This window comes from Suricata suricatta, chromosome 3 (assembly GCF_006229205.1).
Source record: "Suricata suricatta isolate VVHF042 chromosome 3, meerkat_22Aug2017_6uvM2_HiC, whole genome shotgun sequence".
In the NCBI taxonomy this organism is placed as follows: Eukaryota; Metazoa; Chordata; class Mammalia; order Carnivora; family Herpestidae; genus Suricata; species Suricata suricatta.
The window spans coordinates 83,866,352-83,885,762 of NC_043702.1; the positions used below are offsets into that span (position 1 = coordinate 83,866,352).

Here is a 19,411-nt window from a genome sequence, read left to right on the forward strand (position 1 = left end):
TACAAAAATGTGTGTTGGTTATATTTGTTCATGTTTTCTTAATTGACTTGGGATATTCTCTCTTTTTTTAATACTTTTTTTTACTGTTTATTTATTTTTAAGAGAGAGATGACAGAGCATGAGCAGTGGAGGGGCAGAGAGATAAAGAGACCAAAGCAGGCTGCAGGTTCTGAGCTGTCAGCACAGAGCCCGACCAGGGGCTTGAACTCATGAGCCCTGAGATCATGACCTGAGTTGAAGTTGGATGCTTAACTGACTGTGCTACCCAGTCGCCCCAGATTCATTCTCTTTACATGACAAAGATGAGTACCTTAGAAGATACTTCTGTTGGAGTAAGATAAAATGGAAGTTTCACCATATTTAACCCTGAGATTAGAAACATATACAGACAAAATGGAAGTTTTCATTATTCGATGACCAGTGGAATACTGGAGAATGGCTATTTAAAATAAAATATATTTTAAACCAATAACCATATTTTATAGTAATTAACAGAAATTTTTAAAATTTGAGATGCTTTTGAAAAATAGTTTAAAATTATATAAACATGTACACAAAATTTGATAAAACAAGTAAAATGTATAATGTGCTAATTATTAAAAGGATTAAAAATAAATCAATTGTTGATTTTTTGGCGTATTTTGAAGGATGTTAGGATAGAAAAGTACAGTCTCTTTCATATTACATTTAACTTTTTCAGCATGACCATAGAAATGATTACATCTATAAAAATTTTTGAAGCATTCATCATTTCTTTTTAATCCTTGATATTCAAGTCATTTGCTTTTGAAGTACCGTGTCTAATTTCTTCTACTTCATCTGTTATTGGTTCTAACTCTGACAGATTCTCACTGTCCATAATTTTGTGATTCAGCAATTCTTCAGTATCTCCTGCATCAGGAAGTTTTGAATCTCTTGAAAAAATTTACTTTACAATCCATTTTCATTATGTTTTTATTCTGTTACCTGATATTTACAAATTCTATAATCAGCAAGAGATCAAGACTTTTTACAAGTTATAGAGATACATGCTTATACTAATTGGGAAAAAGTGTAAAGGCCAATTTTGTAAGTATTTCATTAGGGAATATTTCCTCCTATTATGGTCATCTTTGCTTTCCAACATTACCATGTGTCTTTGGGAACTGGGACAATGCTTTGGTAATCAGAAACTCTTGTAATTTGCAATCAGATTAAAAGAAGAGCTAAAAATTAAGCAAGTGATAAAGTTGGAAATGCAAATTGGTGTCCTCTACAAATATCTACTATTGAAACCATGACTGTGGATATTTCTGGGCTCAGAAACCAGGGGTTGAGGGAGAGTGAACAAGTGAAAGAGTAAATTTTGTAAAAATTTTAGAAGAGTCATCACATAAATTGTAGCTGAAGCAAGGGAAAATGGCACATGGACGCGTAGAGCTGTGGGAGGCAAACATTAATGATACAGGAGATGGTGAAGGATATCTAACATAACTGAGAATCAAAAAGTTGTGGCTGAGAAGTCATCCATGTTACTAGTAAACACCGAACTTTAGAAACAGGCTAACAGTGGAGGTCACAGTTCAACTAGAGATTCTCTGAAAACTGAGAAATCTATTGACCTTGGCCACTTCAAAGGACCTGGAGTTTTATAAATGTGCACCCCTTGCTGGTGTCACCTACACTTCCTTGTTCTCCTGTCTTTAACAAGGAGAACTTATGCAGGTAGTGACCAAGAAGGGGATACATAGTGAGTCCCAAAGGATCACTAAGAAACTGAAACAAGGCTTAAATTATAGGTAAGTTTTAGATAACAGCATTCTCCAGCATTGCCTGGAGAAATATATAGAATCAATGAATCAAGTTAGCATTCCCCAGAACAAATGTGCATTAGATGGTCTCCCCATATAACATTAATTATACAGTTGGGCCAAACAACGGCATAAGCTTTCTTTAAGTCGTTTTCCTAAATTTTCTACATACCACTTTTTACCATTTTTTAGACTTTCCTGAATATTGTTTGGCGTGTCTTCTTTTTTTTTTTAAGCTGCCAAATAAAAATAATAATAACCTACATGTCTGAGTTCTAAACTTTGCCTTCACCCTGCACTGAAGTGGGCCTGTCTCTTCCGCTGGTTCTTTTTAACCTGGAAATTACTTATTATAATGAAGAAGATGACTCAAGACCTTTAAAAAGCCTCAAAAATGTCATCTCTATTTATGGGCTTCAATCAAACACTTCTAGCTGATTATGGGAATGTGTTAGCATGATCTGAAATTCTAGCATTTTCATCAAAATTATCAGTAGGCCTCATTCTTGGTCACTCAAAAACTTAAAAAAAAAAAACCCTAGGGAAAATGAACATTTCAAGTGATCTAATACATTGGAGCATTTGAAGGTTTACTATGTCAGCACGAAAAGTGAGGAACACAATTTTCTAGTATGAATGGCTTCACTGGATGGGGTGAAAAAGTCAGTGACAGAAGGAATCTTGACAGAAGGAATCTTACTGGGGGCTCCTGGGTGGCTTAGTCAGTTAAGCATCCGTGCAGACCTACTTGGAATTCTCTCTTTCCCTCTGTCTCTGCCCTCCCCATCTCATTCTCTCTTTCTCTCTCTCTCAAAATAAATAAAAACACATTAATAGCTCATATGATCCAGGCCTGTTCTGTTTCCATGCTAGAGTCTCTCAAAAAAGAAAAAAAAAGTATGTATGTGTGGCAGGGGCTGATAAACTGCAATCTATGGGCTCTTCCAGAAGAATCATTTTATGAGCTTCAGATACTTTTGGATCCCATAAAATCAAAAGGTTAAGTATTGATCTAAAGTGTACCAGAAAAGTCAACATTTATAAAGTTTTAAAAAAAATCAATGTATTTAAGTCATTTTTAGTGATACATTTCTGACTTTCAAATTCTTATAGCTAAAAGTATTTGCCTTTATATGTCAGAGTAATAATTATTAACTTTATAGACTGAGTTGAAGTCATCCTTGAAGAAAAAAAAAACAGGATGGCATTTACTCAAAACTATTTCTAATTTCGAATAATTCTTAGCTATAGACAAAGTTTAGAATATGACACTGGAATGAGAAAAGTTGATGATAAACTAGGACAAGGTCAAATTTTACTTGAGAATAACAGCTTGAGTTATGATGCTTAATGCAGTGGATTAACGATAGTCTGTACTCTTTCTCATTATTGGCAAAAGGTTCTTGGAAAAAGTCTTAGGTCATCTGTTCTGAACAATGGCCAAAATGCCTATTTAAACAAAGAAAAAAAAGAAGTGAAATCTCTTGGTACAGATTTAATTTACCAGTTGCTAATGGAAATATATAAAAGATATTTCAAAGTTATACACTGAATATTAAACTCTAGAATTCAGAGTTACGTACTCTGGGACCCACTCTCTACACCAGGGGGGTCAGTCACTCCCGTTATGCTTTTCTTTTCCACCCCTAATGAACATTTATGCATTCTGTCTAACCGCATACTTAGAATGCTCCTAATTTAACTTTGACCTTCATCCTGTTTTACTTTTTTTTAAGGTTTTCACTACACAATTACCACACTATAAATATGGTGAAATAGTACAAAAGAAAAACTAATTTAAATATTATACTCTAAAAATTCTTGAGAAAGAATAAATGACATAAAATACCACTTGTGTACTACTTGCTTGAAATAACATGCTTAACCACTAGATGTCACCCTTTAAAAAAGCAACAGAGTTTACTTCACAATAGTTACATTCCGCTATGGAGTGGAAGTTGGTACCACTGGAATTAGTCATCTAACATGATAGAAAAAGAAGCTTTAACAACAAACAAACAAACAAACAAACAAACAACAACAACCAGGGTTTCATGTAAAGAGGGCTTCATGATTTGAGTCCTGTCAGTCTCCAAAGCCAGATAGTTAAAATGTAACAAGAGATAATATATAATTTTCAAAATGTTAAAAGCATGTTTCTCATACACATATGAAGTAGAGATGCATAAAGATATCATTTAACCCATTAATTGGTGAAGAAATAGTAATATGGTAAGGCCTATAGAAAGACATTCAAGGGGCGCCTGGGTGGCTCAATCAGCTAAGCGTCCGGCTTCGGCTCAGGTCATGATCTTGTGGTTCGTGGGTTCCAGCCCTGATTCAGGCTCTCTGCTGACCGCTAGCTCAGAGCCTGGAGCCTGCTTCAGATTCTGTGTCTCCCTCTCTCTCTGACCCTCCCCTGCTTGCACTGTCTCTCTCTGTCTCTCAAAAATAAATAAAAAGACATTTAAAAATTAAAAAAAAAAAAGACATTGAAGGCATAGAGACCTATAGTTTTTCAAAGCCCTGCTGAAGTGACTTGGCAACAGAGAATCTGAAGCAGGCTCCAGGCTCTAAGCTGTCAGCACAGAACCTGACACGGGTCTGGAACCTCCAAATTCCTGAACCATGAGATCATGACCTGAGCAGAAGTCGGATGCCCAACCAAAAATCGTTTCCATGTTCTAAAGATTACAAACCACAGCCTCTTAGGATATGTTTTCTACTTGAGAGAAATGATCTCCGCTAGTCAAAAGTCCAAGTATTAACATACAGCTTCACAGTGAAGCTACCAAGTAATTAGATGTATGGACAACATGCAATTCTTACATAACTGTGCTTAGTGCTTTATATGCACCATCTCATTTTATTTTTATACCATTGGCTATGAGGCAGATGCTGATATTATATTTAGAGGCTAGAACACTGAGAAGTCAATGAACATTCTTCAGGTTATGGACCAGTGAGTGACCACACTGGAATGTGAATTTGGTCTGTCTGTATAGTCTCCTTCCTAGGACCAAAGATTTAACAATCACAGTGTTCTCAAGGATGTTGGGATGTTACAAGATGAAGTGCATGTGAGCACACTACAACCGCTTCCCCTTCTCCCATTCCTCATCCATGAAGGGCAAATAATGACAAAAGAAATTTCAAGTGCAACAGACACATGCTGTGAGATCAGAGCTTAGCTGCTAACCTTTAAATTCTTGAGAATTTGTGTCGATTATTTCACATATCCCTCACCACCCCGCCAGCTTGTCTTTGGATTGGTATAATACACCGGATCGTCTATTACAGTTTAAATGAGTGGAGAGGGGAAATAATCAGAGTAGTGAGTCTTCACACAAAAGCAAGCAGTGTCTTAGATACTGTCTGCAGGGAAAACAACTACGCGAGTTAAAACACTACCAATGGGTGTTGTTAAAAATGAAAAAGGGACCTTTTAAAAAATGCGTAGTATTCCTGTAACATAATAATGCTTTATATTTTTTTCAGAGACTTTGGGGCATGGGAAGAAATCCAATATGCTGGCAATATATTTGTGGAAGACATCTGCCTGACAAAATACCTATCTAAAGAAAAGGCTCTATTTAATTTTAAAACTTTAAAATCTTGAAGAAATTTTAGACATGACTAAATGAACTGTAGAAAATCATCTTAAATTTCTTGGATTTATATGCGTAGACCCTCAGAAATGTGAGGTACTCCAAGTTTTATTACTAATTCAGCTTCAATTCTTGTAAAGATTACACCACTCAGCTCGTGGGTGAGAGGATTCAGAAAATGAATCAAACACTATTATAATACCTATTAGGAGTCTAGACAGTCTCCTCACTGCACATGCTTTGACACAAAAATATGAAAGGAGTTTTTATCAGAATATTATTTCTTTATCTCCATACAGATAAAAACAAACTTACAAGTTCCCTGGTCAAATAAAAATATATAAATTTGTTAATGTATCACATTTGCATTTATACTTGCTCCAAAAAGGAGAAAGTTATACAAAGTAGAGAAGTATTGCTTTTTATGCAGTCTGTGTTGTTCAGTGTTCAGCTTCTTCAGTTTCCATGGATTATAAAATCTTTTAGGAAAGAAGATAATCCTTACAAAACCATCATATAATGTTTCTAGCTTTAAAGGTAGATGTAATTTTAATAATAACAGGCCACATTTAAGGCTCTATTAGGCACAGCTCTGGTGCCTTTGATTTATTCATCAATGTGAGGAATCTGAAATTTTCTAAAGTCTAATTTTGAAAAAAAAATAAGTCGTCTCTTTGCATTAAACCATCTGCTCTACATGATTACAGTGACTCATTTCTAGCAGTGAAGCTTCCGTTTTTGTGATCCAATTTCATGTTCCACCAATTGAACTCTTCAAAAAGCATTATTTCTGATAAAGCACATCACTGTTAATAGAGTGGTAATATCATTATAATCAATCCAGATTCTTATTGGATAGCATCTTAAAGAACTCATGTAAATTTAGCATATCATTAATGCAAATTAACTTATTCATCAGCAAAGAAGAATCAGAAGGTGGTACTCACGCAGGTTTAATTGTATGAGCATGTTTTTCATGGACAAAGGCACCAGCAAGACCCCCTGCTCCTGAGTTTAAATACTGGATTGAAAAAAAATTGAATTGTGTGAGCACATGAAAACATAAACAGTAAAATCATTTGACTTTTTTTTATGAAACCAACTTTTGACCAGCTCAAAATGTGTGATTATTTTAGCTTTTATAATAAAACAGAATTTTGCATTATCTTGCTCCAAAAAATAAACATAAGCATTATTAATTGAGACTAAATACCTATTATAATTTTGGCCATATTTTGCCCCAACTAATAGGCAACAATTTCACTAAAGTCTGTGTAATTTTAAAGCCTATTCATTTCAATTATTTTGTTACAAAAATATTTAGATAATAATAAAGCATCATATTTTAAAAATGCCTAAATTAAAATAAAATTTGTTTCATTCCCTGTCAATGAAACTGTCTTCAAATATCAATACTTTTTAAAAAATTTTTTTCTATAAGAATTATCTTTATCTTCATTTCTACATATGTCACACAGACCAAAACCTAAGAACCTAATCAATTTGAATTGAGTTCTCAATGTGGAGCTTTTTTCCTAAAATCTCCTGATTTCTATAGTAGCCAGGTAATTAAAGGAATAAGTACCCTATAGCGATTGGAAATACCGGATTTTAATTATTTATTATACTATTATATTACATGGCTTTATAATTCACTAAAGTCAGGAAAAGGCAGTAACAAAAGAAATGGAGGAAAGTAAATCAAATAGTTAAAACTGGCCATGGGTCCAGCTGCTCATTTAGATCAGTCAATGTATAGTAAAAGGGTATGAACATATTAACTAATCTGTACCTTGTAGGAGCACCAGCAGGCAAAATCAACTCCCCAGTCATGTAAGTGGAGTTCGACATTTCCAACTGCATGGGCTAGATCAAAGCCAACAAAACAACCCTGGGGAAGAACATAATAAGAAGTTTTGAATTTGCTCAATGATTAGAAAAAATAATGACAAATAACTCTAAGAACGTCTTAGACTGCTGTATTATAAATGCAGTTTATCCTTTGGTGCAATGGTTCACAATGTGTAAACCACAAAACATTGGGCATTCCCAAGGTCCTTTTAGGTCAAAACAGTTTCCATAATATGAAGACATTCTTTGCCTTCTTCACTGTGTTGACATTTGCAAAGATGACTCAAAAACAGTTATGGGGAAATCGCTGGCATGTTAGCACAGTCAAGGCAGCGGCACCAGATTCTACTGGCAGTCGCTGTATGTTGAAACCATTCAGTTGCAGGGGGAAATAAGAAGATAATTGTGCTTAAAAATCTCTTTGAGAAGGATGCCTGGGTGGCTCAGGTCTAGTGTCTGACCCTTGATAGAGGCTCAGTTTGTAATTTTGCAGTCATGAGATGGAGCCTCATGTCAGGCTCTAGGCTGAGCATGGAGCCTGCTTGGGATTCTCTCTCTCCCCCTCTCTGCCCTTCCCCTGCTCGTTCTCTTTCTCTTTCTCTCTCTCTCTCTCTCTTTCTCTCTCTCTCAATAAATATATAAACATTTTTTAAAAATCTCCTTGAGACATCTGTAAAAATTATAAAGTTGTTTTAAATCTCAACGCTTTAATTCTCATATTTTTAAGGTTTAATGCGGGAAGTATGCTTTCTCAAGGAAGAGGGTTGCCTCAAAGTAGTGCACGTATGCAATTGTTTGAGCTACCAGCTGAACTAACCACTTTACCCCACAGAGAAAAATTTTTTGCATGAAAAAAGCAACTGAGAGACAAACAACAGTAATTCATACTTGGGTGTTTGACAGACATTCTTTTGAAAATGAATAAAGTGACTCTGCCAATTCAAGGAAAACAACTCGTAGTATTTGTTGCCAATGAAAAACGCCAACAAAAAAAGTAAGAAAAATTAGGTTTTTAAAAACTTGTATCCACTTCTATGAGTATGACCACTTCCCAATATTTTAGATATTTTTAATGAGTTTAGTAGCAATATGTACCTCTTAAAGTAATATATATGAAATACATTGCTGTTTGGAAAATATGAACCAATATGTTTCAAATGACCAATGTTTGATGTTACATGTCAAGCATGAATAAAGATCTATTCAAAGTGCAAAAAAAAAAAAACAATGGATTTTAATATAACAAAGCACAGAAAGTTCAGTGATTTGGTTTCACATTGTATACCACAACGTGTCAAATTCTGGTACATTATCAAAGAATAGTCATAGTTAACTGAAAAGACTAGTAAACTACTTTTGCTTTTTCCAACTACTTATCTGCATGAGGGTATGCTTTTCTTCATATGCTTCATGAAGAAACATAGCAAGAGAGTGAATGAAGAAGCAGACATAAAAATCCAGCTGTCTTCTATTAAGCCAAACATTAAAGAGATTTGCCAAATATACAACATTCTTTTGTTTGAAAAAATATAGTTTTGTTTCCCTAACAGCACATTATTTATGTCACTATGTAATGTGTTTGGGATGCCTGGATGGCTCAGTCAGTTGAGCAACCAACTCTTGATTTTGGCTCAGGTCATGATCCAGCAAAGGTTGCAAAATCAGGCCCCATGTCAGCATACATGCTCAGCATGAGGAGATGCTCAGGATTCTCTCTCTCTCTCCTTCTCTCCCCCTCTGTCTCTCCGCCTCTCATGTTCTCTCTCTCTCTCTAAATAAAAATTTTAAAAATGTATGTAATCTGTTTGTTATTGTTACTCTAAAATAAATGACTGAAAGAATAAATCTATTTGATTACAAATATATTAAATATAGGTATAAACACAATATCAAAACCTCTTTGAGGTTTGCCTTACTAAAAAGTTTGAGGGGCACCTGGGTGGCTCAGTCAGTTGAACGTCTGACTCTTGATTTTGTCTCAGGTCATGATCTTGTGGTCCACGAGTTTGAGCTTCATGTCAGGCTCTGTGCTGACAGCTTAGAGCATGGAACCTGCTTTGGATTTTGTGTCTCCCTCTCTCTGCCCCTCCTCTCTCTCTCTCTCTCTCTCTCTCTCTCTCTCAAAAATAAGTAAACATTAAAAAAATCAGCTTTAGTATATCCTACCAGTCTGATGGAGTTAATAGTAGTTTTCAGCTTGTCACTAAATCCCACATTATGCCCACATTTAATTTAATTAATTCAAGTATATATATGATATGATAAATTGCCTAATGGTTTCCATTCTCAGTCCATTCTTATATCCATTTCCTTGCCATGTAATTTTTCAGTTCTTCCCACACTGAGCAGGATGTAATTCTCTGCCACTGGGATTAGACAAGTGACATTTTGACCAATGGAATGTTGGCACATGTAACACAGGGAGAGTCCAAAGCACTATAATGGTTAGATTAGCCTTGCTTTCTCTTGCTCACTGCCATCCCTGTAGCAAGGACCTGCTTAGCCAACCTCCTGGCTCAGCTAGAAGATAAAGAAATGTGGATCAGAGGCATCCTCGCCCAAGCTCAGCTTGGTTCAGCTGCTCTCACCACCAGCTGCTCTCACCACCTCTCCTTAGTTGGCCAGGAATGCATGAGTGAGTTCAGTTGAGACCAGCATGATCTGTGACTAAGTAATGCCTAGATGAGCTGACACAGAGATGACAAGCAAAAATGAGGCTGCTTATATGACTCTACCCTGTGTTCTTCCTGTACATTTTCTTGAGACCCTAATGGCCTCTTACTACCTGACTTATTTTGTCTGATTTACTGGTTTACATGGTCCAAATGTTTTCAATGTCCGACCTAGCAGAATTCACTGTTTTAGAAATTAATCCTCTGTTTCTACTGAGTTCCAGGAAGGAAAACCTGAAGCAATGAATACTATTACCCAATTGTACCCAAGTACTAAGTTCATTTTAATAGTTAACATCAAAACCTTTAACTTTCTGTAAATCAAAACATTAAAAGTTTTACTTTAAGAATATAGTGATTCATTCCATTAAGACAATTTTGTACATAACATGAATTAAAAAAACAAACAAACCCTGATCATTAAAAGGGGGTAATAACTCACTGTGAAAAAATGTTTTACCTGTGAGTTTTTCTATTTTTAGCTTACTAAGTGCATATATAATAATTGTATTTTCAAGACTTTAGATTTCCTGCAATTTTGAAGAAACACGTCTAACTTGAAATTATTGACGAAAATAATTTCTGAGGAACCAATTTAAGATTGTTCTAAGAATAACTAATTTTGGGGAGTCTGGGTGGCTCAGTTGGTTAAGTGTCTGACTCTTGGTTTTGGCTCAGGTCATGGTAACAAAGTTCATGGGATTGAGCCCTATGTTTGGCTCCTGGATGATGGCATGCAACCTGCGTGGGATACTCTCTCTCCCCTTCTCTTTGCTTTTTTCCTGGTCTCTTTTCTCACAAAATAAATAAATTAATATAAAAAAAGAATAACCCTAAACTGCTATAATAGGTACTTCTCTGGACAGGGGGATGCAAACTATGACCTGTTTTTAACAGGCAATGTTATATTTGAACAAAATTATTTTCATTTGTTTATTTATTTTTTATTTTTTAAATGTTTGTTTATTTGAGAGAGAGAGAGAGAGAGAGAGAGAGAGAGAGAGAGAGAGAGACCGCATGAGTCAGGGAGGAGCAGAGAGAAAGGGAGACACAGAATCCAAAGTAGGCTCCAGGATCTGAGCTATGATCACAGAGCCTGACACAGGGCTCCAACTCTTGAACCATGAGATCATGACCTGAGCCAAAGTCGGAGGCTTTTAACCAACTAAGCCACCCAGGTGCCCCTCATTGTTTAATTTTGTTTATGACTACTTTTGCAAGCAGAAGGGAGTGGTTTCAACAGAAATCATATGGGTCACAAATCTCAAATATTTACTATCCTGCCCATTAAAGAAAAGATTCGCTGATCCCTAACATGTAGAATTAGTTTCATAAAGAAAACTCAATATATTGAAGAGTCAGTTTGAAACGTTATGCATTACAATGTGGCCAGAACTAGTATCTCATAGAAGAAAAGGTTCTTACCAGTATTATACATCTGATTTTGTTTTATTTTGTTTTGGTGGAAGGGATGAATTTGTACTTTGTTTCTCTCAGCAAAAGAAAAAAAAGGGCAATTCATGTTATATTTTGAGAATGATAGAACAGAAATACAGTGAATCTCTATCAAGATTTAGAGGTGATCAAACTCTGGGTTTACAGACTAATGTTTACATACAGTACACACACACACACACACACACACACACACACACACACAGATTTCTTTGTATTTTAAGATACATTTTAATATTGAAATTCAATTAGGAAAAAAATAAAAGTTCTGAACTTGAAATTCTCTTTTTTCTTGCCAACATTTCTAATTAAGACCGATTTTTTTTTGGTGAAACAATATTTACAACTCATTTTTTATATGTCTTTTTAAAACTCAACTTTTCTTCAAAAACTTAAGTAATAGAAAATGCAGCATTTTTATTTTATTATCAATTATTTATAAAGAATGTCACAATGAGGAAACAAGGAAACTTCACCTACCATATCCCATTAAGAGCCCTGTAGTCACAACTGTGGTAACCACATAAGAAAATCACTTGAGGCTCTTATAGTATGTTTTAATGTCTGTACAATTCTTTCCCCAAGGATGGCAGAAACATAAATTATTAAAATGTAACTGTTCTGAGGAAAGAACCAGAAGATACAAACTTGAATGAGATCACCACAAAGTGATTTTACAAAAGTTTCACTAGATGGCAGCATCTTAAAAATAAAGGAAAAACTAATAGTTCTCCAAAACCCTCCCAACAGTCATCCAGTTAATATTTTCTTTATTTTATCTCTTAAGAGTAGGTAGGAAAACTATATGAATAGGTAAAAACAGAAACTGCACATTTGAGTATCTACTTCATGTGGTTTTTAAATAAAAATATGTTTCAACAGATTTTTATAAAATTATCCAAAGAGTTCACACTCATACTGACACAACCTCATGCAATAAGCTAGCTAAAAAATAGTTTTGAAGGGCGCCTGGGTGGCTCAGTTGGTTAAGAGTCTGGCTTCAGCTCAGGTCATGATCTCACAGTTTGTGGGTTGAGCCCCGCGTTGGGCTCTGTGCTGACAGCTCAGAGCCTGGAGCCTGCTTCAGATTCTGTACCTCCCTCTCTCCCTGACCCTTCCCTGCTCTTGCTGTTTCTGTCTGTCAAAAATAAATATTTAAAAAATAGTTTTGAGTATAAGTTTTCATGTCTAAAGTGCCCCTTACATACCTCCCTCTATCTGCAAAAACCTTTATCTGTCTCGTTCTGCATGGGTAGCTCAGGTTTCAATAACAAGATAACTTATATGAAAGATTATTTTGCCAAACTCTCTTCTATCCCATCTGACAGCCCTGGTTGTACACATTTCTTGCAGTAATTTTCCAATCTTATGGTCTTCTACTTCTACCTAATATGTATGAACTGAAATAACTATTGAATAAGTAAATGAATAAAAAGTCATACACCTGTCGATAAGTGTTCTCTAAACCGATATTAAATATTAAAAGAATATTATTTGAGGTCCTTTGTTCCTGTTGCGATTTTATGGCATAGCAATTTATTCAGACCTGGCATCTTTTGAAATGATGTTTCTTGGACAATCAGTAGTAGTTAAAAACACTACTCTCAACAAAACAAGGAATATCATGTTCCTAGCACAATACTACCATTTTTCTAAGCAGTGAAATAATATGCTCAAGGGCTATTCTGAGATTTTCATGTGAAGAGGTAGCTCATTGTCTCTCAAATTTGATTCATAATTTGTCTATTTATTGAAATAAAACATGGGATTGTATAGCTTAATATTTTTCCTGATAAATTTATTGATTCATTCAGATAAATTGAATTTAGACTGATACTATTTTGTTTCTTCTCCATCAAAAAAATCCTATAAATTATTAAGACCATCAATAAGCAGCAGAGTTAGTGTGAAAAGGGCAATTATACAAGATATTATTGTACATACACAGAGCTGATAGTCAGCTGGTATGCATTGGGATGCTCAGATAATTGCTAAAGAAATAAAATACTTAAAATATTGGTTCTGATCCACTGGAGTAGTCACCCATGGTTGTAGTCCCATGATCCCTGGGAGATAACTGCAGGGGTGCTTTGTAGGTAGCTGTGGCCATTCATGCATACTGGTCTCTTCATGTTCCCTGTAGGGTGCAGGTCCAAATACCAGTGGATGCCCTTGGCAGTGGCACTGGTCATGGTGGGTAAGTTACAGACACCTGTAAGTCCCTTCAAGGCTAGCAGTGAGTACTAATAATGAGTAAGTGACATTTTCATCGCTCTTGGGGGAACTACAGCTTTCATACCATACCACCCAGGTCTTTAAATATTGTGAATATCATTTCCAGTTTGGTAGAAAAGTCATAGGAAACAATCCAAGGACTGCAGTGCCATAAATTTGGACAACATTACCTTAAAAAGAAAAACTGATGGGAATCTTTGAGGAATGTGAACAACAAAAAAAGAAAAAATTTTAAAGAGTATGTGACTGAGTGTATGTGTGTGTGTGTGTGTGTGTTTGTGTGTGTGTTTGTGTCTGTGTGTGTGTGTGTTGGTCAAACTAGATAGATGGTAAAAACAAATGGTGGATTAATAGTAATAAGTTAATCCGCTCTGATCTTGGGATTCCCCAAAGAAGTTCATAATTAGGGAGTAGTTGAATAGTATTGGAGGAAGGTAGGAATGAAGAGGAAGAAGATGAAAGCTAGTAAGTCTTCTTGCTATAGTCTTTTATTTTTTTAAGTTTACTTTTTATTTTGAGAGAGAGAGAGAGAAGAGAAAGGACAGAGAGAGAATTCCAAGCAGGTTCCATACTGTCCATGAAGAGCTTGACATAGGACTCAAACTCGAGAGCCGTGAGACCATGACCTGAGCCTAAATCAAGAGTAGGATGTTTAACCAACCAAGCCCCCCAGATGCCCTTCTGCATAGTCCTGAGCATTTAATGTCCCAAAATGCATTCAAGTATTATAATTCAAAAGCATACACAGATGCTAAATACGAATACTAGTAATAATAATACTCAATAAAGATCTCTATAAAAAGTGCTTCTATCTATGGGATGCCTGGGTGGCTCAGTTGGTTGAGCACCCAACTTCAGCTCAGGTCATGATCTCATGGTTCGTGGGTTCAAGCCCCATGTCGGGCTCTGTGCTGACAGCTAGCTCAGAGCCTGGAGGCTGTCTTCAGATCCTGTGACTCCTTCTCTCTCTGACCCTTCCCTGCTCATGCTGTCTCTCTCTCCCTCAAAAAGAAATAAAACATTAAAAAAAATTTTAAGTGCCTCTATCATCTCTGCAAATATCTCATTTCAGAGTGAATTTTTATTTTGAAAGTCTTTCATCCAGACTAAATTTATTATGTTCTTCAATTTCTTTTCATTTATTCTAATATGAAAAAGTTTAGAACAAGTGTCCCCAAAATGTGCCACTTTGGCATATGGAATATTACAAACTGAAGATAATCAAGAGTCTGCAAACTTAAGAGAAACATTTACCCTAGTTACTACATAAGAGAATCTGAATTAGTCTTTCTCAGAATAAGAGTTATTGGCAGAGATGAATTTTATCTGAAGGAAGCACCTGTGTGGCAGTTGAGACATTTAAATATTGCCATGTGAACTGCCCTCCTCCCCACTGAACTCCAGGCCTCTATCTGATACCTTAGCTGTAGATGGGATATATACCTCAGTTTACTTTTCTATCTTTGAATTACTTATGTATGTAGGCTTCCCATATGTACAAAATCAAATTTGATTTTCTCCTGTTAACCTGTCTCCTGTCAACTTGTTAAATCAGCCAGAACGATCTTTGAGGATAGAGGAAAATTTTCTCTCAACAGTGTCTATTATTATTCACATTGTATAAAGTGCTATTGTAGAAACTTAAATTAATCCTTTTAGTCGGACTTGCTTAAAGTAAATATTGATGACACTGACAAATCCATAGATGAGAAGTCAGAGGTGGGGAGCATAGAGTCAATTTGTTACTGAAATTTGAGAGCACTGTGTCAGTTAAGAAGGTAGGAGACAGAGCCAATAGCTTATGGAGAAAAAAAGTAAGGGATTTAAGAGACGTAAAAGGCAAAAAAAAAAAAAATCTCGAGATTCTTCAGTGTTGTGTAATTTGCAGGTAAAAGTGTCTCCCTATAACAAAGAGTGTGCTTTCAAGAGTAAATTTCAGCAATTTCTTTTACCAGAAAAAAAAGTGATTGTCGTCTCTATTTATTGTCAGAAGTAAGTATTAAACCAAAGGGAGAAAAATAAAACAAACTGAGTAGCACTGTTCTCTTCTAGAGTCTTTTTCCAGCTGGCAAGGACCTCATACAATATAGTTTGTTTGATTTATTTCAGATACCCAAGATGGGAAAAATAGCTCAAGGTAATTTTTCAATAGTTCATTTAATATTTAATGACTTAATGGAACAGTCTGCATGTCCTAAGTGTGTCAAAGAATAGAAATGGAATTTGAAATAGAACTCAAAATTTACAAAACGTATTTTGATTTTTAGAGTAGTTGCCCATTAGAAATAATTCTTCTAAATTTTCTGATTCCGTTTAAATGGGGACACAGTTGTGCTCTTTATACAGTATGTGATACATAAAATTAGCTTGATTCATCCTTACTGATGTGTACATACTTATTCATCCACTGGCCAAACAGGTATGTATTTAAAGAAAGATAATCATGTGCAAAGCACTGGCATGTGTCTGTGAAGTTTATAGGGTCCACCTTCAATGGGTCATTGAACATTCTGCTCTCATAAGCTTCCTAAATTTGAGACTTAAGATAAGCATAGAAATAATGATAAGATTTGCAAAAGGTGGCCAATAATATATTTTCCGTCATGCTATGAAAATACAATATCAAGATAGACATCGCCTCACACAGAGGAGCCAGAAAATTTTGATGATGGAGGTCAAGGATCGCATACTCATTTTTCTCTAGGAGTTAGTCAAGAAGTATTTAAGTTGGGCCTATAAGAAATACTTCACTTTACCCTTTCTTGTACTATAAGCATAAATAGTTGTCACTACTTCAGTGCCAGAGTCAACAGCTACAGGTGCGAGTTGTGTTGAAGAGCTCAAATCCCATTTAAAGGGCGGTGCTATTACTCCGCCTTGTCACTTACTCTACAGAAATGATGATCCAGTATTGCTCCAGTATTGCCAACCCTTCTAATTTTTCAGAAGGTATTGGAACCTAGGAATTTTTATATAAAACGTCTTGACTTTTTATTGTTGGCGTGTGATGATTTAAAAAATATATACCATGTTTGCAGGGCACCTGGGTGGCTCAGTCAGGTAAGCATCTAACTTCAGATCACGTCATGATCTCATAGCTCGTGGGTTCGAGCCCTGCATTCAGGCTCTGTGCTGACAGCTTAGAGCCTGGAGCCTGCTTCAGATTCTGTGTCTCCCTCTCTCTCTGACCCTCCCATGCTTATGGTCTGTCTGTCTCTCTCTCTCAAAAATAAATAAACATTAAAAAAGAAATATAGCGTGTTTCCATGTATAAAAAGGGCTAAACAAAGCAAATCTTTAGGATGGGTTGTAACCTGTAAAGCAGGTAGTGGTTAACCTGGAGGAACAGAACGTTCACATGTGGGAATTCTAAGAGGAGGAAAAGCTAAGAATAAAGACATAGAGACAGAAAATATGACATCTGGGCAAGAAACATATGAAACATTTGGCTTAGCTGAAAAAAGTTATGTGAAGAAGAACAGAGGCAAATGTGATATTGATAATTTAGGTATATGCAAAATCATAAAAGTCTCAAGTGATTTGGATTTTATTCCACAAATGGCAGAAGTGTGGTGGTCATCATGTGGGACAAACATGAGGCAGGGTATCTAATAGGTACATGGACCTATTAGACACATGGATCTAATCACAGCATTCCCAAACACAGGCAGTTAACTACTCAAATGCTTGCGGACTTTTAATATTTACTTTTCTCTTTTTTATCTACCTATTCTGTTACAAAGTAGATTTGAAGCAACTCTTTAATTTATCCATCACAAGGTAATAATACTCATATCTGGTGAGAGCCCCCATTTAGTTGTGAAATAAAAGGACAATTTTTCATAAGATATTTTCCAGTGATTACTATGTCAATTTACATGGCAAACTTCTCAACCAGATTTGCTTATATATGTAAATTTACTTCCATGCTGAGCTTGGTAATATCGCAAAGGAGTCCATAGGACTTGAAGATATCATTCTTAAATTTCTTCCCTTGAAGCTTATTTTTATACACAATATGATAGCAATCTTCTTTGTCCACCACCTTACTTAAGATAGATTATTGCTAAGAAAATGAACATTTTGTCTTCACTCAACTGACATTTGATATCCTAATCTTGTTTGCATAAATAATGTAAGTCATAAAAGGAGGGAACAGTGAGGAGGACTTTAAGGGGCATCCGTCATATTTTGCTGGGGATTTTTTTTCTTTTTCTGCTTAAAGATATTTTGAAATTGTACTTTCATTGCTGTGAGGCACAAAACTGCCTTTCCGGTGAATAAATTAGAACTAGTGTATATATCTCATGTTGAACCACTTTCATTTTCAGTTCAACAAAGACGTACATTACTCTTCCTTTGATTAATCAAGTGGTGTGAACAATGGGATACTGGATAAAATAGCCTAGGTTTTAGACAACTGAAGTATTTTATAAAATGCATATCATCTACAAAAAAAGAAAAAACAAAAACCTAAGTGTAATATGTCATTTGGGGCGGGGGTTGGGGGGGGCATATGTTTGAATGAAGCTAGATCCAGAAAAATAGTTATTTACCATGGCTTTGATAAGAGTGGCACAGAGCAACAATCCTGATAGGCAATGGGGAGGCTTGTTTTTTTCCCAGGTTGTAATTCTAAAATAACATCTTGAATCCAAAATACCTTTTTTCAAAGAATTAATCTCTCTTTCTCACATGATTCATCTAATGACAAACTTAAGTGAAATAAAACATCTGCTAAAAACTTCTTAGAAAGAACTCAAAATTTTTAGATTCTTGGGTACTGATTCTCACCAATATATTTTGACTTATTGATTACAGGATCCAACCTGGATAAATTTAAGACTAGAGATGCAGTTTACTGTATATTTCTGAGTAGAATTATCTTTCATTATTCCCAAAGTAAAAGATGTTTATTTAATGGGATTTTTCATCTAATCTCTAGGCCATTTTTCCCTTTTCCCTATTTCTATGTGTGCATCTATACTTCTCGTCTTTCTTTTATCCTTGGATTCCGTGAATAGAATCAAATCTGGATGAAACACCAGGAGCTCAGTACAGACACTTGATTTCTGATATTTATATAAAACCTGTTTTTAACATGACTGAGAGAATAAAGTTAAATAAAAATGATTTTTATGAGAGTTCTGAACAATATTTCATGTAGCACAGAATAAGTCTGTTATACGGTACCCTGTGTTGAACTGTATCATGATAGAGATTTTTCAAATTCTTGTATAGCAACTGCAACTGCCTCTTAACTTCTGCCCACTCGTATCCCATTCTTACCGATTTCTGTAGGCAGAAAATTTCTATCTAAAATTAAAACAGGGGCGCCTGGGTGGCTCAGTTGCTTATGCGTCTGGCTTCAGCTCAGGTCATGATCTCACAGTTTGTGGGTTTGAGCCCCACGGTCCGACTCTGTGCTGACAACTCAGAGCCTGGCTCCTGCTTCAAATTCTGTGTTTCCCTCTCTCTCTGACCCTCCCCTGACCGCACTGTCTCTCTCTGTCTCTCAAAAATTAAAATTTAAAAAAAAACATGAAAAAAAATTTTAATTATAGTTTATTTATTTATTTATTTATTTTTACTATATAAAAGCTTTCAATGGCTCTATGTGGGTCTTGAGGGAGAAGCTCAAGATGTATAACAAAGTTCAGTGAGCCCTTCTTTACCTTTATCTGTCTTATAGACTCCTTTCTTGTCATACCTTTTATAACTGTCCAATCTTTTGTACAAACAAATTATTAGTATAATTTTCTGGCAAGCCAATCAATTTTTTTTTTTTTTAGTTGTCTAG

General features: G+C 35.5%; 1 protein-coding gene across 1 annotated transcript in view; it reads right to left on the minus strand.

Annotated features, from left to right (window-relative positions):
• KYNU (kynureninase) overlaps window positions 1–19,411 on the minus strand; it is a 113,734-nt gene that overhangs the window by 34,564 nt on the left and 59,759 nt on the right. The window contains exons 9-10 of the mRNA XM_029933011.1: window positions 7,191–7,289; window positions 6,346–6,419 (exon numbers count right to left, since the gene is read on the minus strand). Of these exons, the coding sequence (XP_029788871.1) occupies window positions 6,346–6,419; window positions 7,191–7,289 (173 nt within the window). The remainder of the gene's footprint in view (window positions 1–6,345; window positions 6,420–7,190; window positions 7,290–19,411) is intronic.